The sequence below is a fragment of the Schistocerca piceifrons genome, chromosome 6, assembly GCF_021461385.2.
Source record: "Schistocerca piceifrons isolate TAMUIC-IGC-003096 chromosome 6, iqSchPice1.1, whole genome shotgun sequence".
Taxonomy (NCBI): domain Eukaryota; kingdom Metazoa; phylum Arthropoda; class Insecta; order Orthoptera; family Acrididae; genus Schistocerca; species Schistocerca piceifrons.
In genome coordinates, this window is record NC_060143.1 from 232,643,022 (window position 1) to 232,660,564 (window position 17,543).

The 17,543-nt window shown below is 40.3% G+C and overlaps 1 protein-coding gene across 1 annotated transcript in view; it reads left to right on the top strand.

Moving 5' to 3' along the window:
- The window catches only part of LOC124803060 (centrosomal protein of 120 kDa-like), a 192,631-nt gene that overhangs the window by 55,448 nt on the left and 119,640 nt on the right, over positions 1 to 17,543 (top strand). The window contains exon 4 of the mRNA XM_047264187.1: positions 12,815 to 12,955. Coding sequence (XP_047120143.1) covers positions 12,815 to 12,955 — 141 coding nt within the window. The remainder of the gene's footprint in view (positions 1 to 12,814; positions 12,956 to 17,543) is intronic.

The following is a 17,543-nucleotide window of genomic DNA, read 5'->3' on the forward strand; positions in this document are numbered from 1 at the left end:
GTAAACGAACATTTCTTTCATATCCAACAGGAAAGGGAACCTCTTCGTACTACATCTGGGAAGTGCATATGGCATCTTAAGCCCTTGAAATGGCTTTATCTGAAGCCAAGATAGTTTCTAGCATTGTTCAGAGAATAAATCCAGAAGATAAATAACGTATTTTGTTTACGAGCAAACCCTCCACATTTCAAGAATTAGAATCATTATCGTCCAATGTTATTGGCATTGCACAAGTCGATGCAAGGCGAAGGTCTTGTGATGATGTTAAGCAAACTGAATGTGGAATTAATTCAAAATCTGGCGCCAGTATTGCTAATCAATCCAGCAGATGTTTTTATTGTGGTTTTGCCTGGCAGTGCAATCGCTCATAACGTGTGGTGCCGAACAGGTGGCACCAGAGTAGAGTCAGGCAGAGTGGCCGAAATAAGATACCACGTGCTTGTAATCATCTCAGTGCAGCTAGTGACTGAATCTTGCTGTTTGCCTGTACCCATATTAGTGAGGAACCCGTATGTGGGTTAGTGGATTTGGGAAGCTCCACACCACTACTCAGTTATGACTGGTATACTAGACATCAAAATATTTGTAGTTTTGGGCGTTTGCTCCTGACCCCTGTAAGGTATCGCACTGCCAATGGTCAGCAACTGGTTACTGTCGGAGCCCTGCAAGTCAATCGCAGTATTGGGAAATTTTCTTGGCTGCTTTGGATCATTGTGATTAAGGATTTGCATCTTGAATTAATTTTGGGCTGTGGCTTTATGGATAGAACTGGATTAGTATTGGATTATAGGGGAAGGTCATTCCATTTCAAGTTTGCGCCCACAACTAAGTTGGTATTTTGTCACTGTAGGCACAACCACAGGATACATTTGATGCCCGCTAGTTATGGGGAGTTTAATTTGCACCACCTGTCGGAGGTGGAGCCACGATAGGTGTGTGGAGAATATTAAAACAGTTTCCTCACTTGTGGACTAATAAACCTGGGGCATAAGGTGGAATACCATATCCAACTTATCAATGATATTCCTGTTAGACAGTCACCATATCATTACCTCCCTCCCACTCTCCCCCGAAAATGAAGGCCTTGTGTGCCGAGATTGAGAAGATGTTGGGCCTTTGAGAAGATGTTGGGCAAGGGTGTTATCCGGCCATTCAGCTTTCCCTATGCATCTCCAATATTTTTAGTTAAGAAACGTAATGGATCAGGGGTTAGACCTATGGTGGATCAATGTTTGTTAGAAAAGAAGGTGGTGTTAGAATCTGTTCCTTTCCCAGACCTCCACCACTGTTTTACTTGGCTCGCTGGTGCGAGGTGCTTCATGGTCCTGGATCTCCAACTAACCTATTATCAGATTCCGCTGTCAGAGACTTCTAAGGCTCTTACTGCCTTTGCTATGGACTGGAATTTATACGAATTCAACCATGCCCCTTTTGTTTATCCATGGGAGTTGCAGTCCTTTCACATCTGTTGGATTCCATCTTGGGTGACATGAAACTCTAGTTGTTATACAACTATTTAGATGATTTCCTCATATACAGTAATACAGTAAAACCATTTCCAAACACCTGGATCACCTCTGCCAGGTTTTGACTAGGTTGGGGGAGGCAGGTTTAACTGTAAAGTCATCCGAGGTTGATTTGGTCCATCCAGAAATTTCGTTTTTAGAGCATTTAATATAGTAGACAGGGCACAAATAGATCGTTACCGCACACAAGGCATTTTGAATTTCTTTCCTCCAAAGAGTAAGAAGGGGATAGCCTGGTTTGTGGAAATGATTAATTTTTTTAGGAATTAAATTCCCAAATTTGCTGAAATAGCAGCTCCTCTGAACACGCTGCGGTGGAAAAATCAGGAATTTATGTTGACTGATAACCAACAGGCGGCCTCCGATGCCCTAAAGCACATGTTGAGATGTTGACTGATACCCGACAGGCATCCTCTGATGCACTTAAGCACATGTTGAGCAACACTCCAGTTTTAATGGTCCCTAATTCTGACTTGACCTTCATCTTTCAAATTGACGCATCAAACTCTGGGGCGCAGAAATGTTGCTGCAAGAGCAGGATACTCAGCGACATCTTGCAGCTTATGCGTCACATGCTCTTACCAGTGCTGGGGCCAAATATTTCACCGATGAGTTCAAGGTGCTAGCGGTCCTCATTGGTACCAAAAAATTTCAATTCTACCTCAAGCATCAGTCGTTTGTGTTGGACATAGACAACCAAGCAGCAAGACTGGTAGGATTGCGAGGTGGACCATCAGGATATCTGCATTTCAGTTTAAGGTCAGTCACATCAGGGGTTCTGACAATGTGATCACTGATGACTTCAGCAGAAGGCATTAAGTGCTTATGTACCCCTCATGTTGTGGGACTAAGATAAAGTGAAGAGTTTAAGAAGGTTCTGTTATAGTTTGTAACTAAACCAACAACTTCACACACGATCTGTCACCTCGATGTTCTTCATGAGCACTTTTACCTTATTGTATATTTACAGTCATCCCTTATTGAAGATTAACAGTCATCTTCTCATGTTTTTCTTGATGCAGTGAAGCTATTATTCCGTGCCACTAACCATCTGCATAGGGTCGAAGGCTAAGAGAACTCACATCTACACCAACTCACTACAAAGTGATGTAAATGCCTTTTTAGTGAACTCTTCTGCATTTGGTTGTCCTTGTATTCAGTCTTTACAATGTTTGATGACAAATCTCTTATTACTCAGAACAGCATATCTGAAATGAATTTCAGAAGTGTACACAAGAGAATGACATTTCTCGACAGCTTTTATCAATTGTTTTTAGTTGTTTACATTGTCAGCAGATGTGCTTCCTCTGTGCCTTCCAAAACAGTACCAAGCCATGATCTCAAGTATAAATGCCACCTCCAGAGCAGGTAGAGACTCTTTAACAGCTTTGTGCTTTGCCGATGTTGTGTGCTCACACTTCTTGCATTGTTTTTGCAGAAACCAAAATTGAAGCATGCACAGTGGATATTTTTTACATGCTAACTATATAAACAATGTTTTTACACAAACATCTTTCACCTGATTGCAAGGAAGAGGTAGAACAACCTATCACACCCCAGACTTCAAGCACTTTTCAAACATATGGGGAGCATGAACTAGTCTTTTGTGATAGATAAACGTCATTTTGTGCAAAGTTAAGTAAACAACTTTGGACACATTATAACCAGTCAAGGCATCTGCCCCGATCCAAAATTAGTTGAAGCTGTTAGGCAGTTTCCTGAACCACCCTGATCCAAAACTAGTTGAAGTTGTTAGGCATTTTCCCGAACCACTGAATTTAAAGGATCTACTGTCATTCCTAGATTTATCAAATTTCTACAAAAGATCCACAGCCAATTATGCAAATTTAGCGCTTCCAATGACCCAGCTACAGAAAAAAGTGGCCTCATTCAATTGGTCGACAGAATGCAAAAAGATGCTCTAAAAACCCAAAACCACTCTAAACATAGTTCTAGTGTTGGCCCATCCAGATTTCAGAATGCTCCATTTCTTTTAACACATGCTTCAAATTTTGCTGTTGGTGTCTGCATAATAACACAAAATTTCACTCCTTAATATTTTGACTAATTATTTGAACAGTACAAGACTGCATACTGTATATGTGTGGATGGATATGTGTGTGTGTGTGCGAGTGTATACCCGTCCTTTTTTCCCCCTAAGGTAAGTCTTTCCGCTCCCGGGATTGGAATGACTCCTTACCTTCTCCCTTAAAACCCACATCCTTTCGTCTTTCCCTCTCCTTCCTTCTTTCCTGATGAGGCAACAGTTTATTGCGAAAGCTTGAATTTTGTGTGTATGTTTGTGTTTGTTTGTGTGTCTGTCGACCTGCCAGCACTTTCATTTGGTAAGTCACATCATCTTTGTTTTTAGATATATTTTTCCTACGTGGAATGTTTCCCTCTATTATAACTTAATAAATTTGCATACAATAATTCAGTGGTATAGAAACACACAAATGCATACACACCTTTATGGATGTAATGTAATAGCTATTAATTCTCTACTCAGAGTATTATTTGAAAATAATCAAAAGTTTAAGAACATATAAGCATGGCTAAAATACTGCACATTGATTGAGAAGCAGTCAAGACTATAGCACAAAATACAAAAATGTGAAACATCCAAACACAAAAAATTGTTGCCAGATCTTTGTGTGAAGAAAACTTTTAATAAACAATTTGCAATTATCAAACAGTGGAAAATTAAGGGCTGCTAATGACAATATTATGAAAACGATAGATTGCTACTTACCATGTAGTGGAGATGTAGAGTCGCGGACAGCTAAGCACGTAAGCTTTTGGCCAAAAGGCCTTCTTCTGAATTAGTTAGGCAAAACACACGCACACACACACACACACACACACATATTCACGCAACAACAACTCATACACACATTATCACTGTCTCTCGCTGTTGAGGCCAGACTGTGAGCAACAGAGCATGATGGAAAAAGCAATCTTGGTGTGGGGGAGGGGGGTTAGGGCAGCTGTGTGCATTTGGGAGGTTACACAGACAGTGGAGGGGTGGGGTGGGGGGAACAGAAAAGGAAAGAAGTAAAAAGACTGTTGGTGCACTTGTGGAATAGAATGCTGCATAGTGCTGGAGTGGGAACAGGGAAGGGGACAGGTGGGTGAAGGACGGTGACTAATGTAGATTGAGGGCAAGGGGGTGACAGGAATGTAGGATATGTTGCAGGGAGAGTTCCTGCCAGAGCAGTTCAAAAAACTGGTGTTGGTAGGAAGCATCCAGATGGCACAGGTTGTGAAGCAGTCATTGAAGTGAAGGATTTTGTTTTAGGGAGTGTGCTCAGCAACTGGGTGGTCCAGCTGTGGCTCAACATCTCCACTATATGGTGAACAGCACTCTATCCATTTCATAATATTGAAATTATGATTATGTTGGATTAATAGTGTGCTTTTTGGTATCCCACACTATATTTTGACAACCAACCCAGTCATCTTTTCCATGTGCTCTGAGTTTGGTTGTTATACTTGCTTGTTATCTTTATACCAACTGTATTGTGAAACATCATTAACGTCACGCTGCTATTTATAGCAGAGTTTGACTCCTGGTGCCCACTGTGCCCTTTGATACGTACACTGATGTGACAAAAGCTATGGGATAGTGATATGTACATGCACAGATGGTGGTGGTACAGTGTGCAAATGATATAAAAGGGGCAGTGCATTGGTAGAGCTGTCATTTTTACTCAGTTGATTCATGTGAAAAGGTTTCCAGCATGATTATGGCTGCACTATGGGAATTAATAGACTTTTGAATGCAAAATTATGTATGGAACTCAATGCATGGGACATTACAGTTCGGAGATCATTAGGGAATTCAGCGTTCTGTTATCTACAGTGTCGAGAGCATACTGAGAATACCATATTTCAGGTATTACCTCTGACCACAGACAATGCAGTGTCTGACAGCCTTCACTTAATGACCGAGGGCACGGTGTTGGTGAAGAGTTTTCAGTGCTAAGAGACAAGCAACACTGCACAAAATAACCACACAAATCAATGTGGGACATGCGATGAACTTATCCGTTAAGACGGTGAGGCGAAATTTGGTGTTAATGGGCTGTGGCAGCAGAAAACTGATGGGAGTGCCTTTGCTAACAGCACAACATCACGTGCAGCACCTCTCCTGGGCTCGTGACCATATTGGTTGCCCCATAGACAACTGGAAAACTGTATCCTGGTCAGATGAGTCCCGATTTCAGTTGGTAAGAGCTGGTGTTAGGGTTTGAGTGTGGGACAGACCCACAAAGCCATGGATCCAAGCTGTCAACAAGTCACTGTTCCAGATGATGGTGGCTCCATAAAGGTATGGGCTGTGTTTACATGGAATGGTCTAGGTCCTTTGGATGTTCAGCTACTTGGAGACCATTTGTCGTCATTCATGGACATCATTTTCCCAAACAACGATGGATTTTTATAGATGAGACTGCGCCATATCACTGTGCCACAATCATTTGTGATTCATTTGAAGAACATTCTGGACAATTTGGGTGAATGGTTTGGTGACCCAGATCACCCAACATGAATTCTATTGAACATTTATGGGACATAATTGGGAGCTCAATTTGTGCACACAGTTCTGCAGCAGCAACACTTTTGCAATCATGGGTGGTTATAGAGGCAGCATGGCTCAATATTTTTGCAGAGGACTTCCAACAACTTGTTGAGTCCATGTCACACTAAGTTGCTGCACTACCCAGGACAAAAGGATGTACAACATGATATTAGGTGGTATCCCATGACTTTTATCATCTCACTGTATTGGGCTTTTCAGTCCGCACTGTTATTCCATGCTTTACATATTCTGTCAGTGATTCCAGGTGAAATAGCCTTGCTGCCATCACTGGAGAATAATCAAGTACAAAACTGTTTACACTCAAGTTAACTGATACAGCAGTAAAGAAAGATTATATTAGTCCAAGAGAGCAAGCCGTTCTAGTCCAGGGAGTAAAATAAAGTTTGTTGTGTGGCTCCAGATACTGAGACTGTATCATAGGCAGCCACATAACCATGTAACTACATATGGAGTAGCTGTTTGTGGCTGTGACAGTGACTTAATGTCATGTGCTAACCACAGAGTTGGAACATTTCACTCATCATCATGGGAGTGACTGTGCATGAGGCATCATTCGTAGGATGCTTTGTTTGCCTCATGTGTTGTGGCTGCATGACTGGCATGGTTGAGTGCCCATTCATGTGATTTTGGTGTGGTTTTTGATGGCTTGTTATGTTGGTCAGAGTGGTTGGGTTATTATTACTACAGTGTTTTGCTAATTTCCATTACTTGCACAATTTCAAAGGCTTGTAAGGTGAAAAAAACTTTCTTTAATGTTAAACACTACAGAGTGGACTCTAGACTCCATTATAAAGCCCTAGCTGCCTATGATTTACTAGATAACTTTCTAAGGACTGTTGATTCTTTGAATTAGTACTGGTTACTGGTCACTGTGAGTGTGTAGATCTGTGACCCTCACTTGATGATACTGTATTGAAAGTTTCTATTGGTGGTTAAATTTGAAGCATGTGACCACATGTGTCTTGCTTGTATGACATTCTCAAAGTTAATTGTATTGATCTGAAAAGAGAAATGAGTTGGGCTCAACCAAGGAATTCAGCTTACAAAACAGATACAGAATGTCTGCAAGCAAACATAACTAGAGGAATGGTTGCTGGAAAGTACAAAAGTCTTGCTGTGGGTGCTACAAGTAGATGTAGCAGTCGTCTGATATTTCAGAATTGGAACATTTACCAACATTGATGGAGGTAGTGTTACTGCTGTGTGTTATTTCTTCAGTTCCTTACTGACAACAAAAACAACAACAACAACAACATACAATTATGTCAATGGTGGTGAGCCAAGCATTGAAATTACACATGCATGAGAGAACAATTGGAAAGAACACAAGTGCAGGTAGAATCTGATCACATGCTATGTCATTCTATTATGACACATAAATGCTCAAGTCTGTGAGTTAAAACTTCACCTAGCGCAGCTGATGTGCAGGAGAGCAATGCCGCATTGGTGATGTGCCACCAGCAACGCTCGTCTGGCAGTGGTGCTGCCATTGACTGAAGCATGCGCCCTCGTATTGCCTTCTTGCGGCAGCACTGAACATGAATGTTGTGTTTGTGGTTGTGGCATACATTGGCTTGATGCCACAGTTTCTGTAAAAGCTGAAGTTGCAGTAGCTACAGTTGGCATGGTGGCTGCAGTTGGAACTGAAGAACTGCACAGCCATATCAGGTTGTCAACAGTGTGTTGTATGGCATGGTGGCTCCAGATGGCAGGATGGCATGGTGGCTGCAGTTGGAACTGAAGAAGTGCACAGCCATCTCCGGTTGTCAACAATATGTTGGACACATTCCATGAAGTTTCAGGATTGCGGCTGGACATCATCAACGTCTTGCCATGATGATTTGGCTGACAGCCATTGAGCCATCATCATTTGAAATTGGCACAATTGTTGCTATCAGAGCTGAAGAAGTGCACAATCCTTTTCAGGTTATCGACAGTATGTAGAATACATAAATCCTTATTCCATGAAGTTTCGGCATTGCAGCCAGACAATGCTAATGTTTTGCCATGACATTTTAGCTGGCCATTCAGCCATCTTCAGGTGAATGTTTTACGCTGAAGATTGCTGGTGCAAGTCGTTAATTTTATACCAAAAATTGGCAAGGAGGTGCATGAGCAATGATAGCTGCTATATTAGCACCCTTTTGTTGAGTTTAGCATCCTCTTCGAGTATTGTTCCATCTATGGACCTGGCGTGATACCAATTCAATTCTACACAGAGTACACGAAAGAACTCACACCCCTCCTAACAGCCGTGTACCGCAAGTCTCTAGAGGAACGGAAGGTTCCAAATGATTGGAAAAGAACACAGGTAGTCCCAGTTTTCAAGAAGGGTTGTCGAGCAGAGGCGCAAAACTATAGGCCTATATCTCTGATGTCGATCTGTTGTAGAAATTTAGAACATGTTTTTTGCTTGCGTATCATGTCATTTCTGGAAACCCAGAATCTACTCAGTAGGAATCAACAGGGATTCCAGAAACAGCGATCGTGTGAGACCCAACTCGCTTTATTTGTTCATGAGACCCAGAAAATATTAGATACAGGCTCCAGGTAGATGCCATTTTCCATAACTTCCGGAAGGTGTTCGATACAGTTCCGCACTGTTGCCTGATAAACAAAATAAGAGCCTACGGAATATCAGACCAGCTGTGTGGCTGGATTGAAGAGTTTTTACCAAACAGAACACAGCATGTTGTTCTCAATGGAGAGATGTCTACAGACATTAAAGTAACCTCTGGCGTGCCACAGGGGAGTGTTATGGGACCATTGTTTTTTTACAATATATATAAATGACCTAGTAGATAGTGTCGGAAGTTCCATGCGGCTTTTCGCGGATGATGCTGTAGTATACAGAGAAGTTACAGCATTAGAAAATTGCAGCAAGATACAGGAAGATCTGCAGCGGATAGGCACTTGGTGTAGGGAGTGGCAACTGACCCTTAACATAGACAAATGTAATGTATTGCGAATACATAGGAAGAAGGATCCTTTATTGTATGATTATATGATAGTGGAACAAACACTGGTACTAGTTACTTCTGTAAAATATCTGGGAGTATGCATACGGAACGATTTGAAGTGGAATGATCATATAAAATTCATTGTTGGTAAGGTGGGTGCCAGGTTGAGATTCATTGGGGGAGTCCTTAGAAAATGTAGTCCATCAACAAAGGAGGTGGCTTACAAAACAACTTGTTTGACCTATACTTGAGTATTGCTCATCAGTGTGGGATCCGTACCAGGTCAGGTTGACAGAGGAGATAGAGAAGATCCAAAGAAGAGCAGCGCATTTCATCACAGGGTTATTTGGTAAGTGTGATAGTGTTACAGAGCTGTTTAGCAAACTCAAGTGGCAGACTCTGCAAGAGAGGCGCTCTGCATCACGGTGTAGCTTGCTGTCCAGGTTTCGAGAGGGTACATTTCTGGATGAGGTATCGAATATATTGCTTCCCCCTACTTATACTTCCCGAGGAAATCACGAATGTAAAATTAGAGATATTCGAGCGTGCACGGAGGCTTTCCAGCAGTCGTTCTTCCCGCGAACCATACGCGACTGGAACAGGAAACGGAGGTAATGACAGTGGCACATAAAGTGCCCTCCACCACACGCCGTTGGGTGGCTTGCGGAGTATAAATGTAGATGTAGATGTTGATGTATGGCACATAGATGCATTCATAATAATAATCCTACCTGCGTGCCATCTGTCGATATTCAGGTCTGCAGAGTTATAACTTAGATGTAAAATTAATAAAAGTAATTGTCACTAGGTGTCAGTAGTCATGAAATGGTTTCTTTCTGAAGATATTAAAGAAATCACCAGATCCTGTGGCTTGTCCTTTTTAAAGCCACCATCATGATTAACACATTGGAGCTGACGGACGTACTAGATATGTTCACTATGTTTTAACCATAAAATCCTTTGGATGAAGGTCATAAGTTCTTCTTTTCTGACTTATTTATTTGTGATTTAAACACATGTTTTACATTTGTAAGTGGTGAAACTGTTTGGCTTGTCATAAGTGCATTGTTGATTGCTAATGCACGCCAGTCTCTCGTGAATGGTACCAGTGTTATAAGAACTGTGTGTGCGCACTCAGAATATTGTTGAAGGTTGTTTTGTTCTATGTCGGCTGCCATGTTGTGCTATTGTGTGCATCCTTCCCATGTGTAAAAACATATAAATAGTGAATATGGCTAACAGACATCACTTGTCAAACTTAGAGATTGAAGAACTCTTGAACAATGGCACAGAGCTTGACGATCTTTCAGACGACATTGGTGGTTTTTCAGAAGACAGTGATGACACGTGAGCTGGAGAGTGTAATCTGTGCTGCTGATAGGAATGATGGTAGTGAGTATGAAGAAGCTAAAGCCCAAGTTTCTATTAGTCAGATTTGTCATTCAGTTCAACAGTCTGCCCTTCATAATGAATGGTGTCATTTTTGATGCATTCCCTGAATTACCTCTATTTGAAGAAACAAGTGGAATTCAGGTACATGTTGATACATTATCAACAGAACTAGACTGTTTGTTGCAATTTTTTGATCGTAGCATGTTTCTAAAAGTAAAGTAAGAGAAATATATATGCTACTGATACTATTTCTGAACTTTGCCGCCAGGACAGAACCAAACCAAAATCTTTATGGAAGAAATGGAGAGCAGTGAGGATGCACACAGTATATCATTTTTTTTTTCAATTGTTTTGCATATGTGTGTTGTAAAGAAACCTAAACTTAGGGATTATTGGTCTGAAGACCCTGTGCTTGCTCCATCATTTGCTTCTCAGCTAATGTCATGAGACAGATTTTTTGCTATATTCAGGATGCTGCATGTGAACAATAATGCGCTATGCTTGTGTCTGTATATGTGTGATGGATATGTGTGTGTGTGTGTGTGTGTGTGTGTGTGTGTGTGTGTGTGTGCGCGCGCGCGCGCGCGCGCGTATACCTGTCCTTTTTTCCCCCTAAGGTAAGTCTTTCCGCTCCCGGGATTGGAATGATTCCTTACCCTCTCCCTTAAAACCCAAATCCTTTTGTCTTTCCCTCTCCTTCCCTCTTTCCTGATGAAGCAACCGTGGGTTGCGAAAGCTTGAATTTTGTGTGTGTGTTTGTGTTTGTTTGTGTGTCTATCAACATACCAATGCTTTCATTTGGTAAGTTACATCATCCTTGTTTTTAGATACATTTTCCCCACGTGGAATGTTTCCCTCTATTACAAACATGTAATTATTAAGATATCATTAGAAGATAAATGTAAGGGATGATCAAAAAGTTTCTGTTCCAAGGCTGTACAGTCCAGAATTGGTATGCCAACTAGGCAAAATTACTGTGAGCATTTGAGTCAATCGCCCCACCAATGCACTAGGGTGAAGATACGAGTTTGATAGAACACCTTGTCCTATCACATGAAAAAGTCCATAACTGCTTGCCACTCATCCTCATCTGGCTAGAATCATCAATCCTTCAAGGCCCATTAAAGCGATCAATGATGTGATAATTGCATGGGTAGAGATCAGGACTATAGGGCGGGTGCTCAAGTGTTTCCCACTTGAGTTGGTGTAACTTCTGCACTATTACATTTGCGGTATGGGGATTTAGATTATCATGAAGCAGCAGCTACTCCTGTCGCAATTTTCCAGACGTTTCACCTTAATTACATGCAATAATTTCTCCAGCATTGTGTAGTACTGTTCTCCAATGATGGAGACACCAGGTTCTTTGAAATTAGTAAGCAATAGGTCCAAGTAATCAAAGAAGAAGGTGAGCATTACCTTTCCAGCAGATGATTAGCTCTTGAACTTCTTGGGACAAAGAAATGATGGATGACACCACTTCATTGTCAACACTTTTGACTCCACTTCCAGTGGTGGCACCAGCTTTCATCGCTTGCACTAACATGCCCAAGGAATGCGTTGCCTTCATCTTGGTGCAACATTCCATAACAATGGATTTTGGACAGATGTGCTGCCCCATACACATTCTTCACTCTCCAATAGTTGTCTACTGGTGTTTATCCTTTGGCAGCCAAGAAAAGAATAACAGCATGTTGGTCCTGTCTGCATGCATTTGATAATAACATCGTCATAGTTCCCATGTCTGCATGTACCTCAAGCATCTTGGAAAGATACAAATGGCACACTGATCCATTGCCTGCGTGTAGGTGGTTATATACCCTCATCAGAGTCATCCTATGTTGCATATATGCTGCAGCAATGCCGTAAAATGGAAACTTTTTAATAGCCACTTATAGCAGATATTTAATATGGCAGAGAAAGCAGAATGTTTTTCAGGATAATGGATTTTCTTTTGTACTATTTTACTTGGTTAAATTTAGCTGGTGTAAGCTTAGAAAATTAAGCAGTACAGGAATTATATTCTGCAGATACAATATACAAGTCAATTTTGTGTGAGTCACTTGTTTTGTTAGTGTATTTCTTAACTTGTTCCGTGATCCTAAAGCTTCTCCTTCTCAGTGGGATTTATGGAACACAATTAATGAATGTGGTAATGTAAATGCAAGTTGACAAAAATTGATACTGCAATAAGATTTTATAAAAGAGCTTTTTTGTATATTGTGTTAAAAATAGAATGCTCTGAAATGAAAAGTGCCTCTGCTATTTATTTGATGTATGTATTACACATGATTACATGGTGAATTATTTTCTGAAACTCACAAAAATCCTTACAGGTTGAAGACAAATGGTACAAGTTAATCGATGCAGGGTTTTGTAAACCACATAAACCAGAACTTTTAATAAGCTTACGAATTGAAGAACGAGAGAGAATACAAGTGGACACAGAAATATCTCAGTCTGAAACCAACATCGAGGTAAGAATTTTGTGTATCTTGGGATATGTGCTGTTATTCTCTCTGAAATAGGGTTTGTGCAGTGTTCCTTGACACGATGATTCCCAGGTAATCAGTTGTCTGAATTCACTTAACTTCAGGAAAATGGTAATGTTTATTAGCAACCACCAATTTTGTGGTCGGACAATGCTTCAGTACTTGTGTAGACCCATGAAACATCCTAGCAGATTAAACCTGTGTGCCAGATTGAGACTCAAATCTGGGACCTGTGCTTTTCAGGGGCAAGTGCTCTACCAACTGAGCAATCCAAGCGTGACTTACTACACATCCTTATGCCTTTACTTCCTCCAGTACCTTAGCGCCTACCTTCAAAACTTCAGTGAAGTCCTCTTGTATGCCTTGTGATAGACTAGCACTTGTGGAAGAAAGGGTATGACAGAGACATGGCTTAGCCACAGCATGGAGGATTGTTTCCAGAACAAATTTCCACTCAGCAGCAGAGTGTGCATGAATTCAAAACTTCTACATCTGCATATGTACTCCACAGGCCACCTTAGGGTGCATGGTGGAGGGTATGTTGCATTACCACTATTCATATCACTTCCCATTCCACTCTTAAATAGAGGGAAAAACGACTGTCTTTATGCCTCCATGTGAGACCTATGTCTCTTATCTTAGGTTTGTGGTCCTTAAGTAAAATGTACGTTGGCGGCAGGAGGATCGTTCTGCAGTCAGCTTAAAGCCTGTTCTCTGAATTTTCTCAGTAGTGTTCCTGGAAAAGAATGTCTCCTTCCCTCTAGGGATTCCCATTTGAGTTCCCAAAGCATCACTGTTAATAAATGCATGTTGATTAAACTTACTGGTAACAAATCTAGAAACCCGCCTCTGAATTGCTTCATTGTCTTCCTTTAATCTGACCTGGTGTGGATCCCAAATACTCAAGCAGTACTCAAGCACTGGTACTGGAGGAAGTAACGGCATAAGGATGTGTAGTAAGTCATGCTTGGATTGCTCAGTACTCTAGTGTTCCTTCACAGATGAGCCACACTTTCCTAAAACTCTCCCAATAAATTGAAGTCGAACATTCGCCTTCCACACTACAATCCTCACATGCTCATTCCATTTTACATCGCTCTGCAACATTATGTCTAGATATTTAGTCAAGCTTAATGTTTCAAGTAGCATACTATTAATGTTGTATTCAAACATAACAGGATATTTTTGCCACCAGGTCCTCTCTTACATTGGACCAGGGTTTCCCACTTAAAGTATCTACTGTATCATAGTTACCTTAGAAAATTATAATTTTAATATGACAACTAGTGTTACAATGATGTGAGAGTCTAAAGTGGCAATGTGAGTAAATTATACTGACTGTGAACTGACAAAGTTAACAATGGCCTTACTTGTAGTACTGCAACTGCAGCCACTAAAAGTGACAGTAGTATTGATAATAATGATGATGATGGTTATGATGATAATAATAATGACAACAATTGTGACATTAATAAGGATAAAGACAGTGGCAGATAAGACGAATTTGTGGGTCTACAACTAGATGTTTTCTGATATAGCAAGTTCTGGGAAAAGGAAATTTAAGAAGACTACATTTAGAGCTAGCTGCCATTCATCACAAGAACTAGAAATTTTTGAAAGTTATATTATATCCTCCAACAGTCACTCAACAATGACACTTTCCCATACACCTCAGCATCATCATCAAACAACCAAAGATTGCTGCTCACCCTGTCTATCAGATCATATATGTACCTAGAGAATAAGAGCAGTCCTATCATACGTCCTCGGGGCACTACTAATGATACTCCGTTTTGGATGAATGCACACTAGTTGAGGACAACGTACTGTGTTCTATTACTTGAGAGGTCTTTCAGCTGTCACATTAGTAGACCTAGGTGCTGTTTTACAGGCCTCTGGTATCTGCACTGTTTCACTGAATTATGACTTGAAATAAAATGATGTAGGATCTTCACCTAAATGGAGAGCCAAAAGCCTCCTTTATAAGTTCAAATTGATAGTTCACCAGTCTTTAATTGCTTCTCTGAGATCCTGCTGGTGATGACCAGGTCTCTCACAGTCTCTAATAGTGTTTACAAACAGGTAGTTCTAATCTCTTCATACTGTAAAAGCGCGCACAGTACAAATGAAGTGATCAGAAGTTGCTTCACACGTGGTTAAGTTAAGAAGTCACAGATTGTTACTGCAGTCACAAGTATTATTCGACTGAACCAAAACACACACATTTTAAAGTCTACTGCTCATAACAAGAAAATATGCTCTCTCAGCCTGATTTAAACAAAAAGAGAGTTGCACAAACGTAACCCAAGACTTGGCTATTATGCCGACAAGCGAGCTAAATGAAGACTGAAAGCAGACTGACTGAAATAGCTTGAGCGTTGGTCTCATGAAGATTTGCTCCATGATATTACTGACCTTTGTTAATTTATAATAGTTTTTAAAGAGTATAGATCTGAGTTCATCTTATATTGGCTATTGCATCTGTCAGTTTATTTTGTTTGTATATTATATACCATGAGCAGCAGCTGATAAAGTATGCAGTACTAATTTATACTTACGCAATAGGAATTCAGGGTTTATGATGGTGCGATTTGTCTTGTTATATTAAAGTTTGTTTATTGAAAACTTTGCAATTTTTAATTAGCAACTCTTGATTCAGAAAAATAGGGCAGTAAAAGTATATCAATAGATCTCAGGAGTTTACAGTGGTTTTTGCTATAAGTAGCACTGAAAATTTGGATCAAGTGAAATCTTAAATTATCAATATCTTTTCAACTAATTAAGTTAGGACTAATATAAATCTGTCTCTGAAAAGAGGAAAAATAGTTCTTTAATTTGAAAGTTGTCTTTCCAAATCTACCTTTTAGCATATAAGGTTTTCCATATTGCTAGATCTACAAAGTTTTATAATTGCAATAACTTTTGATTGCCATGATTTTTCACAAAACTAATTAGCTGATTGCAACCAGAATAACAAACTGAATGATGTGAGTAATAAAAATTTGTGTGTGTATGTGGGGATTTGTTTCTACAGTTTTGATAATTCACATGTTGTTGTTGTTGTGGTCTTCAGTCCTGAGACTGGTTTGATGCAGCTCTCCATGCTACTCTATCCTGTGCAAGCTTTTTCATCTCCCAGTACCTACTGCAACCTACATCCTTCTGAATCTGCTTAGTGTATTCATCTCTTGGTCTCCCTCTACGATTTTTACCCTCCACGCTGCCCTCCAATACTAAATTGGTGATCCCTTGATGCCTCAGAACATGTCCTACCAACCGATCCCTTCTTCTGGTCAAGTTGTGCCACAAACTTCTCTTCTCCCCAATCCTATTCAATACTTCCTCATTAGTTATGTGATCTACCCATCTAATCTTCAGCATTCTTCTGTAGCACCACATTTCGAAAGCTTCTATTCTCTTCTTGTCCAAACTATTTATCGTCCATGTTTCACTTCCATACATGGCTACACTCCATACGAATACTTTCAGAAATGACTTCCTGACACTTAAATCAATACTGGATGTTAACAAATTTCTCTTCTTCAGAAACGCTTTCCTTGCCATTGCCAGCCTACATTTTATATCCTCTCTACTTCGACCATCATCAGTTATTTTGCTCCCCAAATAGCAAAACTCCTTTACTACTTTAAGTGTCTCATTTCCTAATCTAATTCCCTCAGCATCACCTGACTTAATTAGACTACATTCCATTATCCTTGTTTTGCTTTTGTTGATGTTCATCTTATATCCTCCTTTCAAGACACTGTCCATTCCATTCAACTGCTCTTCCAAGTCCTTTGCTGTCTCTGACAGAATTACAATGTCATCGGCGAACCTCAAAGTTTTTATTTCTTCTCCATGAATTTTAATACCTACTCCGAATTTTTCTTTTGTTTCCTTTACTGCTTGCTCAATATACAGATTGAACAACATCGGGGAGAGGCTACAACCCTGTCTTACTCCCTTCCCAACCACTGCTTCCCTTTCATGTCCCTCGACTCTTATAACTGCCATCTGGTTTCTGTACAAATTGTAAATAGCCTTTCGCTCCCTGTATTTTACCCCTGCCACCTTTAGAATTTGAAAGAGAGTATTCCAGTCAACATTGTCAAAAGCTTTCTCTAAGTCTACAAATGCTAGAAACGTAGGTTTGCCTTTCCTTAATCTTTCTTCTAAGATAAGTCGTAAGGTCAGTATTGCCTCACGTGTTCCAGTGTTTCTACGGAATCCAAACTGATCTTCCCCGAGGTTGGCTTCTACTAGTTTTTCCATTCGTCTGTAAAGAATTCGTGTTAGTATTTTGCAGCTGCGACTTATTAAGCTGATAGTTCGGTAATTTTCACATCTGTCAACACCTCCTTTCTTTGGGATTGGAATTATTATATTCTTCTTGAAGTAGGCGGTATCTATCTTACCCCTAGTGAGATAGGCCTCTACATCCTTACATTTGTCCTCTAGCCATCCCTGTTTAGCCATTTTGCACTTCCTGTCGATCTCATTTTTGAGACGTTTGTATTCCTTTTTGCCTGTTTCACTTACTGCATTTTTATATTTTCTCCTTTCATCAATTAAA